The sequence below is a fragment of the Hermetia illucens genome, chromosome 2 (assembly GCF_905115235.1).
Source record: "Hermetia illucens chromosome 2, iHerIll2.2.curated.20191125, whole genome shotgun sequence".
In the NCBI taxonomy this organism is placed as follows: Eukaryota; Metazoa; Arthropoda; class Insecta; order Diptera; family Stratiomyidae; genus Hermetia; species Hermetia illucens.
Genome location: NC_051850.1, coordinates 46,733,132 through 46,757,636, shown reverse-complemented (window position 1 = coordinate 46,757,636; position 24,505 = coordinate 46,733,132). Strand labels below are relative to the sequence as shown.

General features: G+C 38.2%; 1 protein-coding gene across 4 annotated transcripts in view; it reads right to left on the bottom strand.

Moving 5' to 3' along the window:
• Positions 1–227: 227 nt before the first annotated feature.
• Positions 228–24,505, bottom strand: part of LOC119649541 (knirps-related protein) — a 113,931-nt gene continuing 89,653 nt past the window's right edge. For all 4 annotated transcript variants that reach the window (XM_038051731.1, XM_038051728.1, XM_038051730.1 and 1 more), the window contains 2 exons: positions 11,448–11,525; positions 228–2,394 (listed from right to left, as the gene is read on the bottom strand). In XM_038051731.1, coding sequence (XP_037907659.1) covers positions 976–2,394; positions 11,448–11,525 — 1,497 coding nt within the window. In that variant the 3' untranslated portion in view covers positions 228–975. The remainder of the gene's footprint in view (positions 2,395–11,447; positions 11,526–24,505) is intronic.

Here is a 24,505-nt window from a genome sequence, read left to right as displayed (position 1 = left end):
CTGAGCCTTCTTCAAAATCCAGATTTGCTTCAGTCCGTTATACTTTTCGATATGGTTAGATCAGATTGTCCGCGGGAATAGTTCGTTCTATAACTGGACATTTCTTGTCCTGTAATGGGTAGATTGTAGGCTTTCACTCTAAAGTATTTAATGGGATCATGTTTTGTTTTATCTTAAATGAAAGAACTCATATTTTTTGTATAAAATAATAATTATTATTTCTTTTTCTCACATTTATTCCATTATAACAAAAAAAAAAAATAATTTTCAATTCTATCACTACTAAACACTAACTAAATTACAATACAATAGTAAACACTAACAAAACACAGTTGGGAAATCTATTTACAAGAAGAAATCGAAGGTGAAAAGTAGATACATCTTCATATGTAATATAATATTGGAATGGAACGGGCGTAAGGACTAACTAACAATAGAAAGTAACATTTAAAAGTGGGATATTTCGACTTCATTCGCACCGAAGAGCACCTACAACTAATTTATCTCCAAAGTTGCAGAGAATAGATAAAATATTAATTCTACAATTTTTTCGATATTTACAGAAGATTGATCTAATTTTTGTTGATTTTTGTTGACTTGTGTATATTTTCTTTTAAATTAATTATATAAGATAGAGATACATAATTCTATCTGAAATTCAGCATCCTTGAAAGTATTTTTATCTCATATTTTACAATAAGTGTGACATGATACGCTCTCAGAGTAACTTTGATTGCCTTTTCTATTCAGCTAATACTTTAAATATGGAATAAAATATCTAGATACAACTACTCAATAAAATAGGGTCTCTTTTTACACTCCTCCAATATATTAAATCTAGCTTAGGTGATATCTAATTGTATTTGTTCTTTTGGGATTTTTCAGTTTACTAATAATGCCATTTAGTTCCGCTAATACCTTCTCTAAGGATTTGTAATGCAATTTGTTAAGGAATAATAATATCTAGGAATTGCGTCACACCCTTGTGGTGAGGTCTAAGGGCGTTGTGGTCACTTGCATTTTCATTCGCTTCATGTCCCGCTCGTACTCCGTCTCCTCTTCATCTTCGCTGATATTGTTCGCTACCGCGGCAACAAATTGCGGCCTTTTCTGAATTGTGGTGGTAATTGTGGTGGTTGTTGTCTCATCATCGTCATCGTTATCTTCGCTGTGCGCATCACTTTCACCACCTGATAAATGTCGGTTATCATCGATTGACGCTATGCTACTTTTACTGCTGTGACTGCTGCCTGTCTTCATGCTCAGGTCGATGGGATCGTCTTGCATGTTGGTGCGAGGTGATCGTGGGGGTGTCATGGCCACCACCAGTTCTTCGGATTCACCATCGACACTTTCGTCCTCGGTTTCGATGCGAGTATGGTGGTCATGGGGGCTGGTTGGGTGGTCATCCTGACGTTGGTCATCGTCGACGTGATGATCCTTCTTAGTTGATGAAATACTATCACTGTGCATTGGTGTTGGGGTTGTTGTGTAGGTGGTTGTTGTGACCGTGGTGGTTGCAACTGGAGATCTTTGTTGAGATTTCAACACCGCATCGAGATAGAATCGTTTGGTTAACTCTTCAGCGGCTTTTGTGTTGTTTTGGATATGGTTGTTATTCAAGTTGTTGTTATTGCTAATGCTGTTGATGTGATTGTTATTGTTGTGATTGAGCGCATATCGGCTATTGTTGTTGGCTAAGTGAGAATTGCTTAACAAGTGCTGATGTTCGGCTGCTGGCTTCAGGAGTCCTTGATGATGGGGGTAGAGAGCGGGATGATATCCGGGGAATAGAAGATGTGAGGGAGGGATGAAACCTGGTGGTGGCATAACAGGCAGCGAGGACAGTCCCGGGAATGGAAGCGGTAAGAACAGGTCTTTGCTCATTGAATTGGCGTCCATGGGCTTCCCGAGTCGCAGCAGCGTGTTACTTCTTACGTTAACATCAATCGAACTATCTGAATTGTGACTATCTGGCGAACTAACTGAAGGTGAGGCAGCAGGATGCTTGTAATCATCAAGTCCCAGTAGCATTAGTTCCTCTTTTGTACAATTTGGTCGTGGTGGGTATAAGCCGGGTGGATAGACCCCCGGATGTCCCAGCATTGCTAGCGTTGCTGGCGGTGGTGGTGGTGTTTTTTGGCTGTTGTGATTATTGTGCGCTGCCGCCGCTGCTGCTGCCTGCTGTTGTTGCTCCTGAAGTAAGCAGTGTATTTTAAACCAATTCGAACGACGTCCGTAGCGTGACCCGCTTTTCGACATGCCAACCAAGAGACATTTACGTAATCGACACGCCTTGCATGCTGTTCTATTCTTCTTATTGATGACACATTCACCGTTGTTTTTACATTCGGATATCGACGATAGGTTGTTATAGGAGCGTCCGAAGAACGACTGTAATGAAATTAAACAGAAAAAAGATTGTTAGATTGTTTGTTGGCATGAGGAGGCAGGTTGTGTGCGAGACACAACGACACGCTATTGAATTTCACATAGCGTGAAGCAGAAATAGGAGGTAAAAAAATTCAAACTATATAAAAAGACACCAGACAAGACAAAATTCAAGATCGATTTGTAATTAGTTTTGTTGGTGTAATGGTTTGGGTGTTTCAGTGCTTTGCAAAGGTTCACTCCAAATTGGGTGTGAAACTTTTGAGACTGATTTAGTTTCGTCATCTTGTCGGGGCTCGGATACGTAAAGAGGTTGATGGGACTATTTCGAAATTATTGTCTTTGGAATTGGTTTGACGGTTTCAATGGGTGTTGTAATCGGACCATGTGGTAGGATGGTAGAAGAAGTCAATTAGATGGGTAATAGAGCCGAAAATTAAAGAAAGAATAGATGTAAGTACGTTTATAAGAGCGGATAATTGAAGACTGATACACGTGTAGGTGAATTGGGTCTGAGGGACGTTGATGTTCATTTTGCAATGACAATGCATTTAGGTTTACGCATATATTTCCTGCCTACATTGTTTCAGTTAGTAAATATGACTTTACTTCTTCAAGAAAATCAACAATTGTTGGGCCGGTCATGGAGTCTTCCTCCACGGTTCAGAGATTTGATTTGTGTCTTCTAAATTTAATTGGTAAAATATTCATAAGTCATTCATAAATTTTTCACTTTTCATTTCACTAAACTCAGGGTCATAGCATAACTGCATTGGAACGAAGAAAAAAATCATCTAATTGAGCTTTGGAAACATAAAAACTCAACTAAAAATTTAATAAATCAAAACCCCAGCGGAAAAAACTGTACTCGAGAATTCGCCACACTCAGTCTAGAAACTGAAAATCTTAAGTACGAATAACCTCCAAATTGCATACTTAAAAAAGTGAGAAATTTAACATTTGTTGACTGGACTGTATTTCCTTCCTTTTAGCATTTTGTTCATGCATCTGAACATTACATGCGTTCTTAAGAGATGTATTCACGGCAGCCTTCACACTTTAAAGCCCACTTAATGGATGCGAACAGTGATCATTGTAATTTTCAATTACGCTTAAAATTAACTTGCTTTTTGGAATAAACTAAAACTAATTTCCATAATGGATTCATCATTATCACTTTTAGCAGTTGAATAAACATTGAAATTGAGCTGAGTTCAAATGGCTGCTGCTTGACGGTCTTCGGGGCTGTCTGTCTGTCTGTCTGCATGTTCGCTTGTGTATCTGAGTGACGGTTATGAAATCTGTGCGTCTACTGTTGCACTTACATACGCTTTGTAGTACTACCGATTTCAAGTACGCATTCGAAGAGTAACAAAAGACGTACTTAATGCTTTTTTGCACGGGGCTGCCTGGACTCCGCAATTAGGCACTGTAACGATTCGCTTCACCCGCAGATATATGATCTACAATGTTAATAATAATAACTCACATTTTGTATTGCTTTCCACTCAGAATTGCTATTAACATTGCTATGACACAACACTCGTAAAATTTGTTGCTAGAAATGAAAATTTTTCTCGCCTAAAGATCAGTGCTCGGTGATTTATTCCAATTGTTTTCTGTGCACGGTCGTTTCAAGAGATCATTGTAAGGTTAATTGGGCATGATCGTGATAAGTGGGTCGAAAATTCAAAGATGCATCCTCAAATACGTCCACAACGGGGCTCACGCGTGTGATGCTTGTTCTATAATCCAGGGTCGATTTTGGAACAGGAGGGACCCTTAAGAAATCGCTAAATGCCCAGCGATCATGCAATCATGCGATTTCGCTACGAAGCCCCTTCATGAAGACAAGAAACAATTGTTATGGGCCTGCACTCGATGATCATTAATCGTTTTGTAAGATATATACACGTAAATAGGATTTCGTTTAGGTCATGTGCAATTCATTTTAATGCATCGCAATTGAATGTTTCTTTTATGGAATCAAATAAAATGATCTCAAAAACTGACCTTCGATTTACCTTAGCGGTAGGTAAGCAATCTATCGGCGTTTTAAGGAAATTTTTGAAAATTCGAAACTCTATCTTAATTAATAATTAACGGCAGGCTTTGTTGTGGAGCAGTCTTACAAAATACACTTATTTGGAGGCAGGGAACGGTTTGTTACCGCTGTGATCTATGATATCATTTCTATCAAATTGGGTACAAACAATGAAACGTTTCTTTTTCAAAAGTCAGGGTCATGAATCGTTTGCAGACGCAACAATAATAATTATCATTGCTATTACGAAAGACCGTCTAGAGAGGTTGAATGAATGAAATTATATGTGAATCAAAGTTAAGGGTCCAGAAAGATGCTGTAAACCAATCTGAGCACTATAAGATCGGGAACAATGAAGGCAAACGATCTTTATTCCAATCTTCCATCAGTAGCCGTGATTAGCCCATCTCAATAATGCTAACTGTTCCATAGACATCAGATTTTCATTAGCAATCAGCCCCTCAACGTTTCACCAAATAATTACTCCAATACATCACCGGATCCAATAAAAACTCCATCGATTACTCAAAGATGTTCTTGCATTTCAGTTCTACCTCGCATTGTGGAGTAATTGTTAAGGTGTAGTAGCTTCTAGCGGTATTAATTGTTCCCATTTAAGTTAAAATATATTCAGAAAACATCAGGCATTTTGGAGGTGTGGTCTAACTATGTGGATCTACTCAGTACAATCGTTTGGGAAAACATGATTTATTATGCGATGTTAATTCCATCCAAGCACGAAACGGAGGCATGAAATAGAAATATATTATTGACGAAAAGAAGGTGAAAAAACTGTTGAATAGAAGATGGAAACTGACTCAATGGGATATAAACGAAAATGTCGGGCAGTTTCACTCAAATATTTACGTATTTGAATATGAAATTAGTGTTCATTCTGAATCATAAATGTTTTCAAATATTTGACAATGTTACGGTTCAACTATGGAGTCTGGAGCGTGGGAAAATAAATGGGAAGATACAAGTATCTACTGAAAGTTTGGTAGTTTGAAATTTTTCAGCCTATCATTGTTATGGCAGTCTCATTTTGGCCGCTATGTAGAAAGCCCCCGCAATTTTACTGGAGCTTCATATTTGGTGTGTGCCAAAGTTATTTTTATTCATCTCAACTGAAAATTATTCGTGCGTTACTATAGTGTGAAATTCGAATGTTTATAGTCTACACAATATTTAGCGTCGCAACTGTGGAATACACGGAATCTAAAGTGGAAAAGTAAATACCCCCCAAATCGCGCACGTTTTGTATAGTAAAGTGGTTTTTAATATTCAAGTTGTCAGTATGTGAAAAATGACAAGCGGATTATCGATAGATACAGAATTCAAAGAGAAAATCTTCTCAGACAAACCACAAAATTTGTCTTGCTTAAGGATTGACGAATTTACTTGATGGTGGACCACACAAATTAGGGAGAAAGTGTCTCCCACGTTCTTTTTGGCAAATTCTTGAAAAATTTGACATTGAATCGACCGAGAAGAATAGCAACTTCATCAGATGCTGCTTAGCCACTGCCCCTGGGAGCTCACACCTCCTTGTCTCAGCACGTCATGGTGCTGTCATGGTCAAAATCAGGTAGCATCTGATGATTTGTTGCTCCTCTGACCGAAACTGAAGCCCAATTTTACTATCTAACAAAACAGGCAAGAGGTTTCAGTGGTATGCTTGCATGACAGCTATTGGTTCTCACATTTCCCGAGAATTTCCCATTGGTTTCAAACTGATAGTTTCAAATCAATACATCCCCAGTTAACTAAAATCGATCCCCTTGGTTGAGTTACACCCAGCATAGGAAAGTACTGAATGATGACCTTCCAAGTCCGTTGGTAAGGTCTGGTCGATCGTCCCATGCATTCTAGGTTATTTACAAATGGCGCCCAACGTGGGGTCGAAAAACGTTAAGCCACTAAATTTAAAGTTCATGAAATCCCGATTGTAAATACAGATCACTCGCAGACAGGTAACTCGTCTATGCACTGATTACGGCCTAGCCATGAGTTTGGGCTAGTGTGGGTTGTACCTGTCGTTTCTTAGGCTTTCTGTACAGTTAATGTGGTAAAAGTTTACCATAAGCTTGAAGTCCAACTCTTATATTAGGAGACCGTTATACTCTCAGAATTTCCACTTTAGTGGACTCTTTCAGTCGAGGCACTCATATTCATCTCCAATAAAACGACAGATCGGCAGATCATCTTACTTAAGACTCACACCAGTTGCTGAACACTGAACCAATGTTTGGGGATAGATCCCGTAAATATTAAGGTAGTTAGTTGATGCTGTTCCCTTTTGTTCACACACAATGGTGGTTCATCTTGGTTTCAGATTTGAACGTTTGGGCGTTATTGGCTTTCGCATTATTTTCACTATTTTAATTAACCATTATCATATCCTAGCTCTCTTGAGATCGGGATATAATCTTCCATGATAAGTTCTTTTTCAATTATCTGGTTCTGAAAGTTTTAACCGTGCATTCAGAATATCTGGCTGTAACCTCGACTTCTCTTATGGTTTCACTTTGATTCGTTTTCCTCCTCTAATTTTTGACTTTATAATTAGAAACATCGCAACTGTAGCTTTAGGTGGTACAATGAAAATTAACTCAATCTTTTTTCTTGATGGCAATTTCCTCCGTCAGGACTTCTTTGTTGCCTCCGCGGTCTCAACTTGCTTTGCTTATTAGAACGGAGAATCTTCTTTGATACGTTTCCTCTTTTCAAGCTTTGCAGTTGCCTAGTGGACTGCTCAGCCTCTACTGACATTTCCTCTCATAATACTTCAATTGACACATAAGTCAATCATTAGATTTCACGAGGCTGCACTTTGCCTTGTATGTTAACTAAAACATTCCTTCGCAGAGGGCAGAATGATGGGTAGTAGGATGTCGCTAAAGACCGAAGGCATCGAGATCAATTCAGAATCGGGGTACCTTTTCAAACTTTCTTTAGATGGATAGGAGATGACCGTGGAGGACGTCTTAGGCAGGCTAAAACTTTAATGAAAATCGGGCCTAATTCTAACGATTATGGAAGTGCAGAAAATGGTAAACGTCCATCAGTACCTTACATGTTCACCTTAAAGTAAAAGCATGGGTCTACTCAGGAGGATAATCGGCCTATCGTTTTCCTCCATAACCTTTAAGTATCAGCAGCTTTTGAAAGAAAGCGCGACTTTACAGGAAACTCAGCGAGTACTATTTTGCACTCTCTCCGAAATCTTAGTGTCAGCAGCGGTAGCCAGTAAGAAACTCCCACAGGAGGTTCAACCGTAAATAGTCCAATCGGAACGCTCGACAGGGCTTCCTTGGTTCCAGTGGTATTGGACTAACTCTTCAGTTGGTAACTATTTAACAAAGTATATGGCTCAGAAATGCTACTGTTTGAATGTTTTTAGTTTGCCCTAAGAGCTGCCCTCCAGGATTGCTCTACCGCTCAACCACTTCGTCTAAGTTATCCGAAGTTGTTTACTTTAAAGTTTGTAGTCGCGCTGTTATTGACGGTCCTATCAAAGGCAGACAAGTTAGCAACGTTCAATAGGTTTGGGTTGCAGAGCTTGTTTCGTTGTAAATTCCATTCGTGATAGATAGAAACATAATTTCTTGATAAAATGAGAATATTTCTGGACTGCTGAATGGTATTCCTGCAAGGAAGTGATCAGTTATGGGAGGACCTGTACCTATGTGATATTTAATCAATTCTCTAAATTGCAGTTGACTTTATCATTACTGTACCATTTTCATAACGTGGACTCCTTACAGTAAGTTATCTGAACTTAACAACCAAACCTCCACACCTCTCTACTTTTCAATTTTAAGTACACCTTGTTCTATATTGCTTATCAAAGTATGAGATTGAGGTTGGTTGGTCTGATTCCTATTCTTAATTCCGTGCCTACTATTTGAGATGCTTTGATTCTCTTGATCATTGGGAGACAGAATATAAGGATTGTTTGTTTGAGGATGAAGCAGTGCCCCTGCGATGAGGGCTACATAGCTTGTTTAACAGTTTCTTTTACCACAATTCGGCAAGCCCTAGGGAACCGTAAAAACAGCCTTAGTTTAACTTCATCATTATATTTTTCGCCATTAAACTCACGCCCTAAACAATCAAAAAGCTTTCAGTTTTGGATCGACCCGGAGGACCATGCTGGTCTCGCTGCTGGTCAGTCTATAAAAGCATTATTTGCAGTAAGACATGCTGAGCTCGGGGTAGTTCTTGCTAGAGCGATGGGTAATGTCAGATAATGAAGAATTTGGACAAGATTGAAGCGTGTGAAACTTTCATTAGATTGGACACCGGTTATCGGGCTATTGATCATGATGGTGATAATGGCAAAGTTCGTGCCTCCACCGAAAGGGAAGCTATGCAGATAAATTCGGAAAATAAAGTGTGCTGCATTCCATATTTTTAGGGTTGTAAAAGGGTGTTTCTAAATGGGAGTTGTTGAAACTGTGATGGGGTCTCCACTCTGTATGCTATTGTATGCTGAGTGTTCAAAAGTCCAATTGTGCCGGGTTAATCTTTTCCTTGATTTGTCTGGCAGTCTAGCATCGTCTTGCTGCAGGAGTGGCCAGGGACACGTCAGTTAGAATTCCCTTGAAGTGTGGATTCTTTCGATGTATCTCTCATCATCCTTCGACAATATGACAAACGGTAATAATAATAATGATCGCTGGCGCGACCATCTAATTGGATCAGGGTCTTGAAGTGTTCAAGAGAGATCGTAAGGGTACACTAGAGTACGCTTTAGGAGGCAATGTAGTCAGCATTATGCTCGCCCATGATATTTACCTTGATTTGACTCAGGTATTCACTCACAGCTGAGGCAGCTGGCATCCGTAAAGCAGACTCAACATCATGAGGGAATACCATACTCATTTTTGCTATGATCTCTTTTCATAAATTATCCACATTTTATTTGATAATTTCTACAACACAAGTTATCGTTCAGCTCAATTTGAGAGAACAAACTTAATCTATGCGTGCTTCGCACACTCTTTTCCGCCTGATTTCCTCCGTACCATTTCAAAACCAAATAACAACACACTTAACCTTACAAACCATCTGATTGACCCTTCTTATTTTAGCTTCGATTAGATCAGCAAACTTCTCCTTGCTCTGATTCTTCTTTGTTTGCACATAGTCTTGATTACGCCATTACGCGTACACACAATAACTCTGCTACACATCCGTCGTTCTGTCTTCTTACGGACCCTGGTCAGTAATTTTTTTTAAGTAAAATTTAATTGAAAAGCAACTTCTAACAATAAAAGCAATAATAACAATTGTAACAGCCACAAATACAGTGGGAGAGTTGTTCAATTGCAGCAACCATTTCAGCAAGCTTGCCATGAAAATTGTATGGAAAATAAGTGGAAAACGGAAACAGTAGGCCCAGATCCGGCCAGCGGTTGGCAGTAACTTTGTCGGCGGTAGTATGCTGGTGGCGTATCTCTTTAAATGGAAATTCACTCATCCAAGACCCATACTTAAAGTCGGAATTGCATAATATCTATTTTTCGTGTGCAGAGGAAGATCATCTCATGTGGCTATGCTGCCTGCAATTTGCACTCAACTTAATTCTCGGTTAATGTTGGTTTTAAGAAGGCTTAACCTTATGGCTGGAAAATTCAGAAAAGCATTCATTAGAATCAAACGAAGCTTCAGAGATGTAACTAAGGCTGGATGCGATCTTGGCTTTTCTGAAATGAGTTCACCAACCACACATGTGTGTACTCCACCGACCGCGGGCTATACGCGATGGTGCATGGTAAGTAAAAGATTTAAGCGAGAAGCGACCTTCAAGAACGGCATCTCGCTGTTCTCTGTAGAAAAAAAATCAAAGACAGATAAAATGTAAAAAAATCGGTTGCATTACAAAACACATTGGTTTGCTGAGCAAAAAATCTTCATCTTTATTATCATCATTGTTGGTAGCATTTAATTTGTTGTTTCTCGTCTTCATCTGACTCTCTCTTCCGCCGATCATGATGGCGATGATGATGATATTATTGGTGATGCAAAGCCAGCCAGCCAAAGTCAACTAAACGAGTCGTCAAAAATTGAAAAAGCAGAAGCAATTGGATAGAGCAAGGTGGTGGCGGGCAAGCAGGCAACCGATCAAAGGAAGTTTTACCCAACTTGAAAGCCCATTCATGAACATGTAGTACTTAAGGTTTTTCTGGTTAGTTGATTTGAAGACACGTTTCTTCTCCACAAATCTTTTCTTTCTTAGCCTTTGCGCTAGTATTTTCGTTAATCTTTGTCTACTAAATTGCCTTGATCGCAGCGGTGGCTTTATAAATACCACAAGTACTTAGCCAAGCACATGGCAAGTACATGGAGCGAAACTGAACGTAACTCACAAATTGACCTCAAAATTTATTCAGACTTTTGTCTGGTAATGATGCTATACTTTTTTTTGCAATTAAAAATCATATTTGTCTGTAAAGTTGATTAAGTCGTTTTCGTTGCGTTTTTGCTTATGGCCACTACTTACTGTGAGGTCAGTTGTACATGCAAATGAGACCTAGACATTAATGTCAGAAGTCAAAGGTAGGAACGGAGCACAATTTATCAAATTGAATGCACTCTGTTATATCAGCGTGAAATATGATGCACTGAACAGAAATTTCGTATCTAAATCTTCGATGGAGCGTGAAATCCCAGCATCGAGACCATAGAACCTGTTTCACGACACGCAAGTAACCAAAGTGGATTAACTTCAAGGGATTAGCCACTTTAGAAGATTTATGACTTTTTCCAGTATCTCTCCTATTCGGAGGGACTTCACAGTAGCCTTTCCGTAGGGAATTTGGTTTTCAATGAATTGAAGGTGTGGCTAGAGTTTTCAGGTGACAAAAGAAAGGGTTTAATCTTGTTTGCTTATTTCGGGTTTTTCCCCGGCTTAACAAATTTAGGGGTGGGTCTTGGTTATATCGTGTGCAAGTGCAATTGAAAAGGAATGTTTGTTTAATAATTTCTTGTTGATTTTTCGACTTACCTTACATCCTTCGCAGGTAAATGCACCGAAGTGAAAACCAGCCGCCGGTTCACCGCACACTTTGCACGTTTGATTCATCTGAAAATAAAGATGGATTATGGAATGTTAGTTGTTTGATGGAAGTAAGGAAAAATAAAGATTTGACGGTATTTTTTGATTCAAATTGAAAGTATTTATCTGTTCGCCTGAAATAGTTCAGTGTCTTTGCACTGAAAGGCTGCAAACTAAAAATTTTTGCTTAAACAGTTCAAGTAATATCTTTAGCGCTTGTATTCCACTTCAGCAGAAGTCACATAAAATAGGTGAATACTCCCAATAGTAGAAATGATGCTGATAGAGCGCTAAAAAAAGTATAGTCAATAATTATGTCCAGAATTTAAGAACTTTGGGTGTGTGTTCCAATCAATCCACCCCTTTGCGATCAGTTTTAATTCGGTCTATGACTAAATTGTCAAAACTTTTGAAAGCGGACTCTTTGGTGGCTAAAACTGTCTCCATTCTACACTGCCAAATCAAGGGAAAAAGGAAGGAAATGTCAAAAGGGAAAACCAGGGACAGACATCTATGACCGGAGCTAGGGCACAAACCAGAGTGCAACAAGTCGATAATTGAAAATTCACAACTTTTCAATCATCGTACAATTCGGATATTATTCACCAGTAAGGAGAGAAAGGCGGAAAATATGACTGTTACAGTCCTCTACCATTTCTACGCCACATTCTTGGTGGTTTCTGAAAACATGCGTTAACTCCCTTCAAGATCGAAAAGGTTATAACAACCTGAAGACTAAAAGGAGCTTATTTTGAAGTGGTTGTGATCCAAATATCTGGGAAAGAGGAAGAAATAAACGATTTTTGAAGGGCAGCATTACGTGTAACTCGCGTTATTAATCAAATTTTTCCATCTGTTTATAGACTTTCATAGGCTCCATATATACTGCTGCAATGATGATCCTAAGCTTTTACGTGAATAGTGACTTCCAGCATGTTTTTAATATCTCATATATTCCTTGAAGAAGCGCTCCTCTTCTAAACTATTTCTATGCTTTTGTGGCTCGTATTAATCGCTAGTGTACGCTGTCAGGGTCCGCATTTGAAACATTTAAATGATATTTTCAAAGACATTTGTTCCCTGGACCTGCACTCGATCTAGTCAATTTTCACTTCGATATCGGTTATCAATTTAAAGGCAGATTTTGCCGATAAGTTAATAATGGCATTCTCCAGAGTCCATGGTCCTACCTTGATTCCTTTAGGTTTTTTTCATCTAAATTTATTAAGACTGACCTAATTTTAAAGTGGAGCGATTATATCCTGTGGCGTGGTGATCTTATGTAAATTTTTCCTTTGACTGATCATCAATTGGTCAGCTTCAGGACTCTGAAGTTAGCTTACTGATCACATAGCATATCATATCATATCAGCACATAGGACATTCCGACTTTGATCCAGTAAACGAGTACTCCATTATTATTATTATTCTGTTAAGGGAAAGTCGCACCGCGTCCTTGAAGAACTATTGTGCCCCTTTTACTGGCTATAGTGTACCTGTTGATCATAGTATCTCAAGCAGGCCAGTAACCGTTAGGAACTTTAGTATGTTCCCCACTTCCAGAAGTTTCAGCTTTGCATCTGGTATTAAGTGTTCTCCCAGATGTATCGACCTACTTTGCACAAGTGCTGGACACTGTCCCAGGACGTGCATAGAGGTTTCGTCCTCCTCCTCACAGAACCTGCAGGCAGTGTCCGTAGATATCCCTAGCTTCCCTAGGTGGTAGTTCAGCCGACAATGACCAGTGAGAATTCCCACTATGATTCGGAGGTTCTTTTTGGTGAGGTTTAAGCAATCCTTTGTGCGCATGGGTTCGTATCCCCCAATAAGCACCCTGGACTGCTCCATCCCTGGTAGGCCCGCCCAATATAGTTCCCTCAACCGTTTTTCTTCGTTTCTTAGATTCATAGCCATGAAGCCGTTTCCGATTCCACAGAAGGGTTCTGGCCCGTATAAAGGCATCCCTGCTCCCTTCTTGGCTAGTTCATCCGCTGCCTCATTGCCAAGAGTACTCCATAGTTGGTTCTATTTTTTCTAATATTGAGGCTCTTACCATTGTAATACCGAATTCGGTATGTATTTTCGCCTGTTCACTTGTTTGCGGTGAAGAGGCGTTTCACCCTTGACGGTTTGCTGCCTCCCTAAGGGTTTATTTTTTTTTTCTTTTTTGCCGCTACCTATATAGTCTGATGTCGGTTCTTGGTCTCTTGGCTTGCCTCCACCCTTTACGACCGACCGGCCACGTTATTCAATTCAGAAAATCATACTTTAAGGCTTTAAGGCTTTAAGGAACTTCGCTTCTACCTTATATATATGTGCCTCTTGTTCACTCCTTTGTGGAATAAAGAATATCTCCGCAGCCTACTTCCAAATATTATTTTGTTTCTTGTTGATTGGCAGCGAGATTGCGCTTCATCACACCTAACAGAAGTGTGCAACCGATAAGCAACTCAAATGCTCATGAGGAACAACCGTACCCAGAACAACGAGATCGAGGAACTGAAGCTCAATCAATTCAGAATTCGTGTCGCCATTTACCTTGCATCTAGAAATTATTCTGCCTCCATGTACTCTATATTCCGAAGTCTTATATAAGTCGTGATTTCTACCTAGTTCTATCATATAAGGGATTAAGCTTCCTGTTGCACCGATTCGCCAACAACTTTTATCCCCATTTTGCTTACACTTTGCTAGAAGAGTCGTGGTCCGAAGAAACTGATCACCTGCTCTTCTCTGTCTAATTCATAGTTCAAAAAGAGACTTTGCCGATTTCATCATTATTCTTTATAATTTGTTAAGTGAAGGTGTCTATTTGCTCCAAATCGGAATAGCTCATTGTAACGTTTTGCTTAAGTGGTGTCGTTTTTCTGATTTATGAAATCGTCCCTTTCCCCATCCTTGCTTTAGTCCACTTTCTTTGGTTGCCTCATCCAGTTTTACTTTTTCTTTCAAATATTTTTTTGTTGTTTTGCAAGTAAGAAACCTTGAAAAGGATGGACCTTTCCTACTAGGTTCAAAAATATGCACCTCATCTTGCCTCCTTGGAAGTCTCCTTCTTTTCTTTTACGTGAAATAGCAGCTTTTTTCTTCGCTTTTATTGGGGAAGCCGTGTGTTATGCTTATAGTTGAAAATTCAGAGGTGCTTGGTTGGACTCCGCCGTTCTTTCTTCCATTCCAGTTGTCAGAATCCAAATAAGGAGAGAATAATTTTTTCTGGAAATATTTATTCATCTTTCTTCGGGAACTTGGAAAATAAGTTGCAGCATTGACCATTAAGTACAAACGAAAACGGACGGATATTTGCAACCACTTTTTTCTTTAACCTAATAACTTTCGCTGTAACAGAGAATGACCCAGTGCTTTGTTTTTAAGGGAGTCACTACACTTACTTAATCATATTGGAAAGTGACTCTTTCACCACAAAAGCTGGACGATTAGGGAACTTTTCTCCACTAAATCAAACAAACAGTGGTATTCTAAATTTTTAGTGGCCTCACATCTGCTTTCCTTCATGTTGCATATTTTTGGGGTAGGAATCAAATTTTCAGTTTCACCAGGGGAAAGACAGGGGTACTCCCATAATATTTTTGCACTTGTTTCTTTACTTGTGCCGCATATCATGCCTATCGGGGGAGGAATTCTAACCTCACATCTGCTTGATTCCGAACCGGACCAAAAAGCATTTACTCGTACTTTTTTTTAATCCACGGACCCTTCGTTTTAGGCTTAGCACCCAAGCATTCACAACATCAAGTAGATATGGACTTAGGATCCCTCCTATCGTAAACAACAAGAACAAATTTTGCTTTGACCTATCTTATTGGTCGTTTTATGTTAAATGTAATTTGCGCCAGTGTCATGTTTGCGACTATGTAAAAAGGAACGGCTGCCAACTTTTACCTACATCGGCTACTCTGCTCCCACAGCAGGTGTGAGGTAGCGCCTGTTAAGGTGGCTCTACCCTTGACGAAGTCATTAATCATCTTCGTCTATCAAGTCTATTGTTTTTTGAAGGAGCACAACGGAGGATTCCTTTCCGGATGAGGCACGTCTAACAAGTAAGCATTCTCAATTACAAACTACTACAGGTCTACATTTGTACATATATAAGTTCCGTTTTCAACATAGTTGCCGTCCATTTCAATGTGAGAACTGAAGTAAGGGACCATTTTTCTATTCCTTCTGGAAAAAGTCTCCACTTCCTCATCTCTGCCTTCACTTTCTCGTTTGTTGGAAATCTCTTTCTATGAATGTACACCTTCAGTAAAGTGAAGAGGTGGTAATCTGAAAGCGCCAAGTCAGGGGAATGCAGGATTGTTTAAAATGTCCCATCCAAATGAGTCCGGGAGTTGCCTCGTGAAAATAAGGGTGTGAGGGGTGTCATTAAAAATCTCAATTGGGGTTTTTCCCTGTACAGCAACATTATTCGCAAGGGATGCTCCTGGGCCAAGGTTTATTAACATACTAAACTCCAATTGATCTCATTTTGAAGTGGAGGAGTAAGGCTATATTGCTGTGTTACCAACATGTCAAAAAACTATTGCTTATGGCCGAGAGAGACAGATTACACTTAACTTCTGAATGCTCCCCGTATATTGGTTAGTAACGTCATTTCTTCTTGGCTTTATGGTAGTTACTGTTATTCTGTTTTCTGGCTTTCTCATGATTTTCCTGATTTTTTTGACTATAGTGATTGGTTTGATTATAGTGATTGGTTTCTATAGATTTAAATCTCAGGTGGCCATTCTTTCATTTAAAAGATGGCGGCCAATGTGGGGTACAAAAATACGATTCTCAAACGAGGTTGACTTAAAGACATCCCCTAGTTAAATTTCATTTATCGCGGTTGTGAAACTTTCAGGACATTGAGAAAGAGTGTTAGGAGTCCTATTTATACTTCAGAAATATTTGACTAATTACTAAAAACCTCCAAACAAAGGAGCAAATTGTGTCAATTAAAATTGGAATCAACCTCGAACGATTTAGAAATTGTTGCCATACTATTATAAAGACCTCTTCTTCTAGTGGACCATTCAACCACTAAAATAGAAGGAATATTTGTTCCATTTTGTAAAATATTTCCTTAGAGCATTCAGTCAATGTATATAGAGTGTCCCTGAAAGGAAACGACAACAATTTACCGAGAAAAATACCCTTATTCGTATTAGATCACGTTGTCTGTAATTATCTCAAATTCTACCTATTTCAAGTCAGTAATTCTATCTACAAACTCTACTTTTACAAAGTAAAGCCATAGCACATTCCCTCCACCTCGAAACAATAAGAAGCTAACGATCGCGTGCTAACTACAATTGATCGTAATAAATTTTAAAGATCAGTTACATTGTACTTTCATCTCAACTAAACCACCATATCATTATCTCCGTTTCGTACCCATTACTATTATCGTTGTACTTTTAAAAACCTTAACAATTTATCAATTCGATTTCGTTGTTTTCTCTGAATAGTCTTAGATCTCTGAAGAAATTTTTCAGCCGCGATAACAATAAAATTAATACGAAATCATTAAATAATAAGTTTGTGTATAATTTTGAAAGATTTAGGAAAGGCAAGTATGAAAATTCAGAATTAATGTTTTGAATATCGGAATTGTTTGATGGCACGCTATTTGGTGATAAGCTTTGAATGAACAATTTTTACGGATTTGGAAATTTAAAAAAAATCTGTTGCACAATGACCATCATTCATAAGATGTACGGAATTAGATACAAGGGTCTTTCGCTTTTCTATTTTTGTAAAATATTTCACCGAAATCAGACTTGGGTGGAAGGAAAGGTCGTATATATCTCACAAAGAAATTATTTCAAAATGTCTGAGGTTTCCCACACAGCCTCGAGATTTCTATTTTAAATTTCAGCTTATCAGTCAATCCGAATAAATTGTATGGCATTTTTTTTATTTTTGCATGACCCACGATGCATCATCGATGGAATAAAAAAATAAAATAGAGAATAGAACAAAAAAACCCAGGCATCATCTTCATTAAGCCACCCGTTTTAATCGAACACTGCAACAATTATATTCCAAAATGCCTTTCAAAATTTGATATCATACCCAACCACAATCTTCTTCTTTCTCATTTCATAACGGAATTTTCCTCAGTTCCAATTAGGGAAAAGAGAAGAAACAAAAGCACTACCGTTTACAACACTGAACAATAGTAGGTAGTTCATCATAGTCCCCCTGAACAATTTAGCAAATGGATAGTGGTGGCGATCTAGAAAGTTGTATATGCAGGATCATCATCGAAAAAGATTTTTTAATTGATTTTCTACTAGATCTGGAAATTCGAACAAAACGCAGCAATATTTAAAGAAAAGAAAAAAATATTATAATTGAAACTACAAAAGCTTTTTGAGTACTAGACAACTCCCAACAGCATCGAAACATTTTTTTCAAATCCAGGCCATTAGCATGAAAAATTATGTGTACGAAATGATATGAAATGATTTTTAATCGGATTTTTGTATCTATTGTATCTATTTTCGGACGCTAAAAATCAATTAAATTTTGATTAATTACTCAAGTTTTTCGCATTTCAGAGATGTTAGGAATATTTTCCTCTCAGCAGTATGAGCGTATCTAGTACGATTGCTAGTTCGAGGAGTACTACCCTAGACCAGGAAAAAAACTACAAGCAACAAGAAACGATTATCATAATCGAATTAGCTGTAGAATTACAATTGTTTCAATGCTCACCTATGTTTTCGTACCTTTTTTTGTCTGAGGTCTTGCATTGTTTTTGTTTTGCGAGGATGAAAAATATGTATTTACTGTTTAGATACCTCTAATGGAATCCATCAGTTTAAATTTTGTTAGCATGATTAGTGTGTACTTGAAACAACAGAAAATGTAATAACAATTTCAAGTGAAAGAACAAGAAAAACGGTAAGTAGAAAATTACATAGTTGAAAATTATTAATTTCATTAATGACCTGATATGAATTATTTTCCTATGTGAAATCGTTCAAAGCGAAATTTAATGGTTTTATCTGAGAAAGTTGATGGAAAGTTAGACTAATATGCGATAGATTTAAGTTATTTGTTTAGCCTCGTTATGAAAATGAAATTTGATACTATCTCTGGAATATTTTCATTAATAATACTGATAAATTAGGTTTTTGGGAAATATTGTGCCGATTGTTTTCCTTTTACCTCGAATTCGGCTTCTCCAAAAACGTATATTGGTAGTTGAGTAGCCTAAACTCATAGCGCCTGAATTTTGTGGACCTCAATTGTAATTTGTATGGATAGAAATTTTGATTATGATTAAATAATTTATTTAATTAGGTTACTTGGGGACACCTTTGATTTTGATGAGGTGAAGCCAATTTGGATTATTGAAGCGGCTCACTTTCCTTCGTTTTGAGATAGTGCTGGCATCATGGCTCGTCACATGTAGTTGTTGCGACAATGCAAACAGAATGCTTTCATGGGATCCTCCTCTTGGTAGGGGAATAAATTTGGCGCTTTGGTCATCCTTAAATTTTTAGTAACATTTGATGAACTTAAATCCCCAATCATGTCAAGTAGTTCATCTGCCAGTGTGTCTGTTTCATCAAGATGGAAGTAAACATGTACGCCTGTTGGCTACCATACCACTACGAAAGGTCTACTGGGCTAAATATGGCGCTGCAACCGCGGTGGAAAAAAAAGCGGGACAAGCGTGCGTCTATGATGGTATGGTCATGAAGAAAATTCACTGTCTGAGATTGGTTTGAATATCAAAGTCGCTAGAAACTAACCCAAAGAACGATCGAAGCTCGAATACGATCGACAATAAAAAAACCCATACTCTTAAATGCAATCCTGTTAAAACTAAATAATTTGAAAACCTAAAATCCAGATTCATAAAAAAGACATATTTGCTAGGAGAAACTGACTGAATGCTTTTTATCGATCGTGTCCCTTTTCTAAGTATTCAAAGGGACGTCTAATTAAACCAAAGGAATCAGATCCCAGTTGAACACTTCTGTGTAGGTAGAATGTATACTTGGTGAGCTCTAAAATGAAGCAACGCGGTCATCAATTTAGTGGTGGGTGTAGTTTAATACTAATAATTTATAAATGCATTTTTGATATCCCACGATATGGTTCAAATTACTATGAAGCAACTCAAATTTATCAAGAACAGTGAAGAAACAATGTAAAGCATTAATTGTTTTATATTAACTTCCAGGAATTAGAAAAGCCATTTGACGGCGGGTCACACAAACTCATCTGATATACTTTGTAGCAATATCTAGTGCCCTTCGAAAACGGATCTCGAGCAACTTATCTGAAAATAGAATGGTTGGTCTGTGAATTTTCGGCTGCCCTGTTGCCCTCTGTGATTTTTAGTGCTGGCCGACTACCAACGACAATAAACGCTGCCTCGCTGAGATGCAGTTTAAAAAATGGAAAAAGACTGCACTGGAGGACGAAAGCACTTATTTTCTTTAGATCCACTATGAAAAGTTCATTCTCGGCTACTTAATTCAGTCAGCGGGACTTTGCTTGCCCAAGAGTTCAGTTTCCTTTTTGGTATTATTAGTGCAAATGTGCTTCCTGGATATCTTTTGAATTGATCTTGCTAGATGAGCTGTCGATCATTTAAACTTATCATGCTCTAACTTTTCCTGAACATCATTTGAACTAATTCTACTTGATCTTACTGATCATCTACTTCCTTATCTATTCTACCAAAAGCTACGACCACCGACAAAAATACAAAAAAATACTCATCCTGCCTTGAATTTTTCAATATTTTTTTTTTCGTTTCCTGTCAACTTAAGTTGAGCTATTCTGCGAATTTAACTATGAAGTAGAGGTGGCTAAAACCACCTTTCGAATTGGTTATAGCCACGGCGGAGCTACCTAAAAATTTAAGGAAAGCTGTCAAAATTTGATCGTTCGAGAATGGTCATTATTTATGTACCCGTGCCGCTATATACCAAAAATATTGCTGTCAGAAGTTTTGAGGGGTTGTCTTCCCTACCCCTTTTGAGAACTGACAAGCTCTTCGTTTAGTTAGTTGAAAACCTTTATATTCTTTATTCTTGGTTGGGTGGAGGAATGGGTGAGGCGACATTGATAGAATACGGAGGCTAAGCAAAGCTTAATCTTTGCTCATTTCGTACTCAGGGTTTTATGCTGATTCCAAACGAGGAAGATAGAATTTTTGTTAATTCCTCTTGATTGATTCGTCCTGACACTCATATCTGATACTGACAGGAAGCAACTCGTGAGCTGGCAATTTCTTATTTTGAAATTTCATTCTAATTTTCGTTAGTTGGGGTAATTGTTCATCTTTCTTTGGTCATAAAGGGGATTCTTCCGGGTATAGCCAACGTCGACTTTCTACCATTTTGCCGCCTGATAACTCGAGCTCTCTTAATATTAAAGGAGGAGGATGAGGTCACAAAAAAATCCTATGGATGAGGTTGGTCCCTCCAGCAGGGCGAAGTGTCAATGAAGGTCCCCATTGTTTCACGCGCCCTGTGCTTCAGGTACCACAATAGGTTGCTGCCATAATTCATATAGCATATTTAAGCAACACAGATGACGCTCGCGGTAACATGTATATGATTTATATATATGATTTGTATTTGGATTTGATTTATATATATGATATCTCGGCAGCTCAAAAGCTGACTTCTTTCCCTGAATGAAGTGAAAGGATCGAAGTTGCGTTGGTTGGGTACACTTTGCAAAGGCCAACCAGCAGTACAGCAAGCAAAGTCATAAAGAGACAATCAGAGCAAAAGAAAAATGTAGGTAGGCCGAGGATCACATAGAAATGAACACTGCTTGAAGAACTAAATATGAGTCAGAAAAATTGAGAGAAATCCCCAAGATAACGCAGCAGAAGATCCGAAGGGGTCTTTATGGAGGCCCTATACTGCAGTCAGGAGCGAAGTAATCATAATAATCATCGTTGGCGCAACAACCCATATTGGATCAGGACCTTGAAGTGTGTTAAAGCACTTCATTGAAGAGCGTAACGGTACACTACAGTAGGCTGTAGGAGACAATGTGATCAGCATTGCGCTCGCCCGAGAGTATTACCCTGATTTGACTCAGGTAGTCGACTGGTATCCGACGTCAAATCACGATACAAATATCTCTGCCACCAGCGAGTTTTGAAGCGCGAGCTTCCGTACGACAGCCTTGTGCTCTAACCACTCAGTTATCCGGACACCCGGACATCAGAAGCGAAGTAGGAGGAAATAGAAACATATAGAGAAAATTAAATGGTTTTTATGTAAGGTCAGTAGAAATTGCTCATTTTCAAAGCGTTTCCCGCCTTACTCTTGATATTGAATAGATTTTTAATATATAGGGGTTGGTCCCAAAATTGATCCTTTCTAGAAATCATCGAGTAAATAATAAAGTTTTCGCTCTTACGTCACTCCTACTCCGACCTTCTGATGAACAGGTCTACCTTCTCTCCTATAATGACTTGAAAGATCAAATCGATCCCGGACCTCCTTATCCGCAGCAATAGTTTTCTATCGCCTTCCAAATTTTTGGTATACTAAAGTTCTGAACAACATGGCCGTAGCATGACTTCATCTTGTTGAGTTGATAATGAGTCGTGGATTTTTCAAACTGATCACATTTTAGAGACCACAAACATGATTGCTGGCTGTAATGAGGTGACGTAATAAGGCAAATTTCTAGATGCACATTAATTTGCCTCCACGGTAGTGACTGATATGTGTGTGACAGTGAATCACTTATATAAATGGAGCACTGGTTGCCGCTCTGTATTTCACTTCCCAGAAACTGTATCATCGCAAATGGAGTCCCTAAATGCTCAATCATATATGATATTAAGACAGTCGTATCTTCAATGAAGGTGATTTCGTGGTTCCAGATTCGGGATTTAATTATCTGTGCCATTTTTGCACCAGCAAAAACAGTCCGAGTTACCAAATCGAGATTGTGAATGTGACCCCTCTGCGACCTAAACTGCTGTCACCAAAACTAGTGGCCTATAAGCTCATAGTGCTGAGAACTCTGCAGGATTCTGCAATGTTTTTCTTTAAAAATTGTAATCTGTCTAGCTAGCAGAGGGTGGAAGTTCCTAGGGCATATTTGTAGCAATTAATGGAAAACATGCCAGAATAAAATTGGAGAAGAAAACAAAGTTTTATTCCCAATAGAGAAAAATCTTCAATTCATTAAACTTTCATCTCAGGAACAAATTTCTTCTTCTCTTAGGAAGTATAGAAGAAGCATGAAACTGGTTCCCGAATAATAGTCATTTTTGAATAGAAACTTTGTTCTCCAAACTGAAACGGAAGTTAAATTGCTTGTTGAATGAAAATTCACTCTACGAATCAATCTAGATACAAGAGCAACCAATTGAATACATCCCAGTATTAGGCTCCAGGTGGTTACTAATAAATTGGGACCGACAGAATTCATTGAAATTTAAAAGTGGGAGGATATTGCAACGAACCCTAAGAACCGTGTAATCTACGCTGTTCAATTGATTGTTCCTTCCTAGCTATCTTTTTTCAGGTTTTAGTTTTTGTTTGGGCCATTGATGCACGCACATACTCGAGGGTTAATAATTGACTCGTTTATAACAAAAAGTATATGGTTGCCCGAAAAGTAATATAATCTTTGATAAGGGCCACTTAAGAAGACTTACATCAAAAGGAAGAATTACTCCTAATATTTTCAAGCCAATCACAAGTCGGGAAACCGGAAGCTGGACGCTTCAGGTATGAAAGGTTTTGTGTATTTTTTTCATAAAGACATTTGACTGTGCATTTGTCCCATTAGTACGTAGCATGTTATAGCTTATATGGTGCTAGGATGCAAGGTGCTAAGGTTTGGCAGTCAATAACTAAAAATTATAGTAATATATGTTACTATGCTTAACTGTATTTGAACAGATATCGATATGAATAGTATTTCGGAGCCTAGGCACCATATAGTGGCTACCTCTTGATTTTTTTCAGATTTTTCGGTTTCTGAAGAAGAAATTATCGCTTTCGACCACCAGCAATCCCCAGGTTTCCAACAAATGCCAAAATTAATACTGGCTTCGGAAAGTACTGATCGAGGCCCTTCTTTGGATACCCCATATGACAATATTTGAGGAAAATAATTTTACACCCCCCTTTTGCATGTATGGGGACCCCTCCCCCTTAAAGTCAATGTAGAACTATGTAACTCACTGTATATGTGAGCGTTTACGGTTCCCACCTTTCCACCATATTTGGTGTGAATTGCTATAACCATCTCTGAGAAAAATGCTTGTGACAGACAGACAGTAAACCGATTTGGTTTTATACAAAACCTTAAAAACGGACAACCCTTTTTTGTCATCAGACCAATTTCAAATTACAAAAGCTGCTCAAGATTATTTCATTATTTCATTTGGACTTTCCGAAAACTAATTTTCGCACCTTTTTTGCTTGATTAAATCCGCCATAGAAAATACGGAAAAACGTTCTCAGTAATTCAGACCATTATTATTTAAACATTAAATATAATCATTTTCAAACACCTCAGGTAAATTCATAATCCAATTGTAATTATCGATTCCAGATCAATGCTACGATTAAAATGTCTAGACTGAATATGAAAAGTGAAAAGAAAATGGAACAAACCGCCTCAACTAGAAATAGCCGCCAGAAAACCTTTTCAGATATTTCTACCTTAATCGTGGGACTTTTTTTCTATTCCGAAGAAAGCCTAAAGTACTAGATACACTTGACTAAACTTGGAACAGTTTCCTTCGAAAAATCGATTGACCTCAAGCGATTTGTGATTAAACAATCACTTTATGGGATTATCTAACCGAGATACACTATATTTTGGTTGTTTCATAAAGCGTACCTTTAAATAGATATATATAATTTAGAGATTTTGGAACATGTGAATGCCGGGAGGTATTAACCTTTTATCAAGACTCTGTAATTTGCTTGATAGAGTTTCGTGTTTCTAATGACAACCTTCACTGTGTTGCCTTTCCTAGGTAGAGAAAA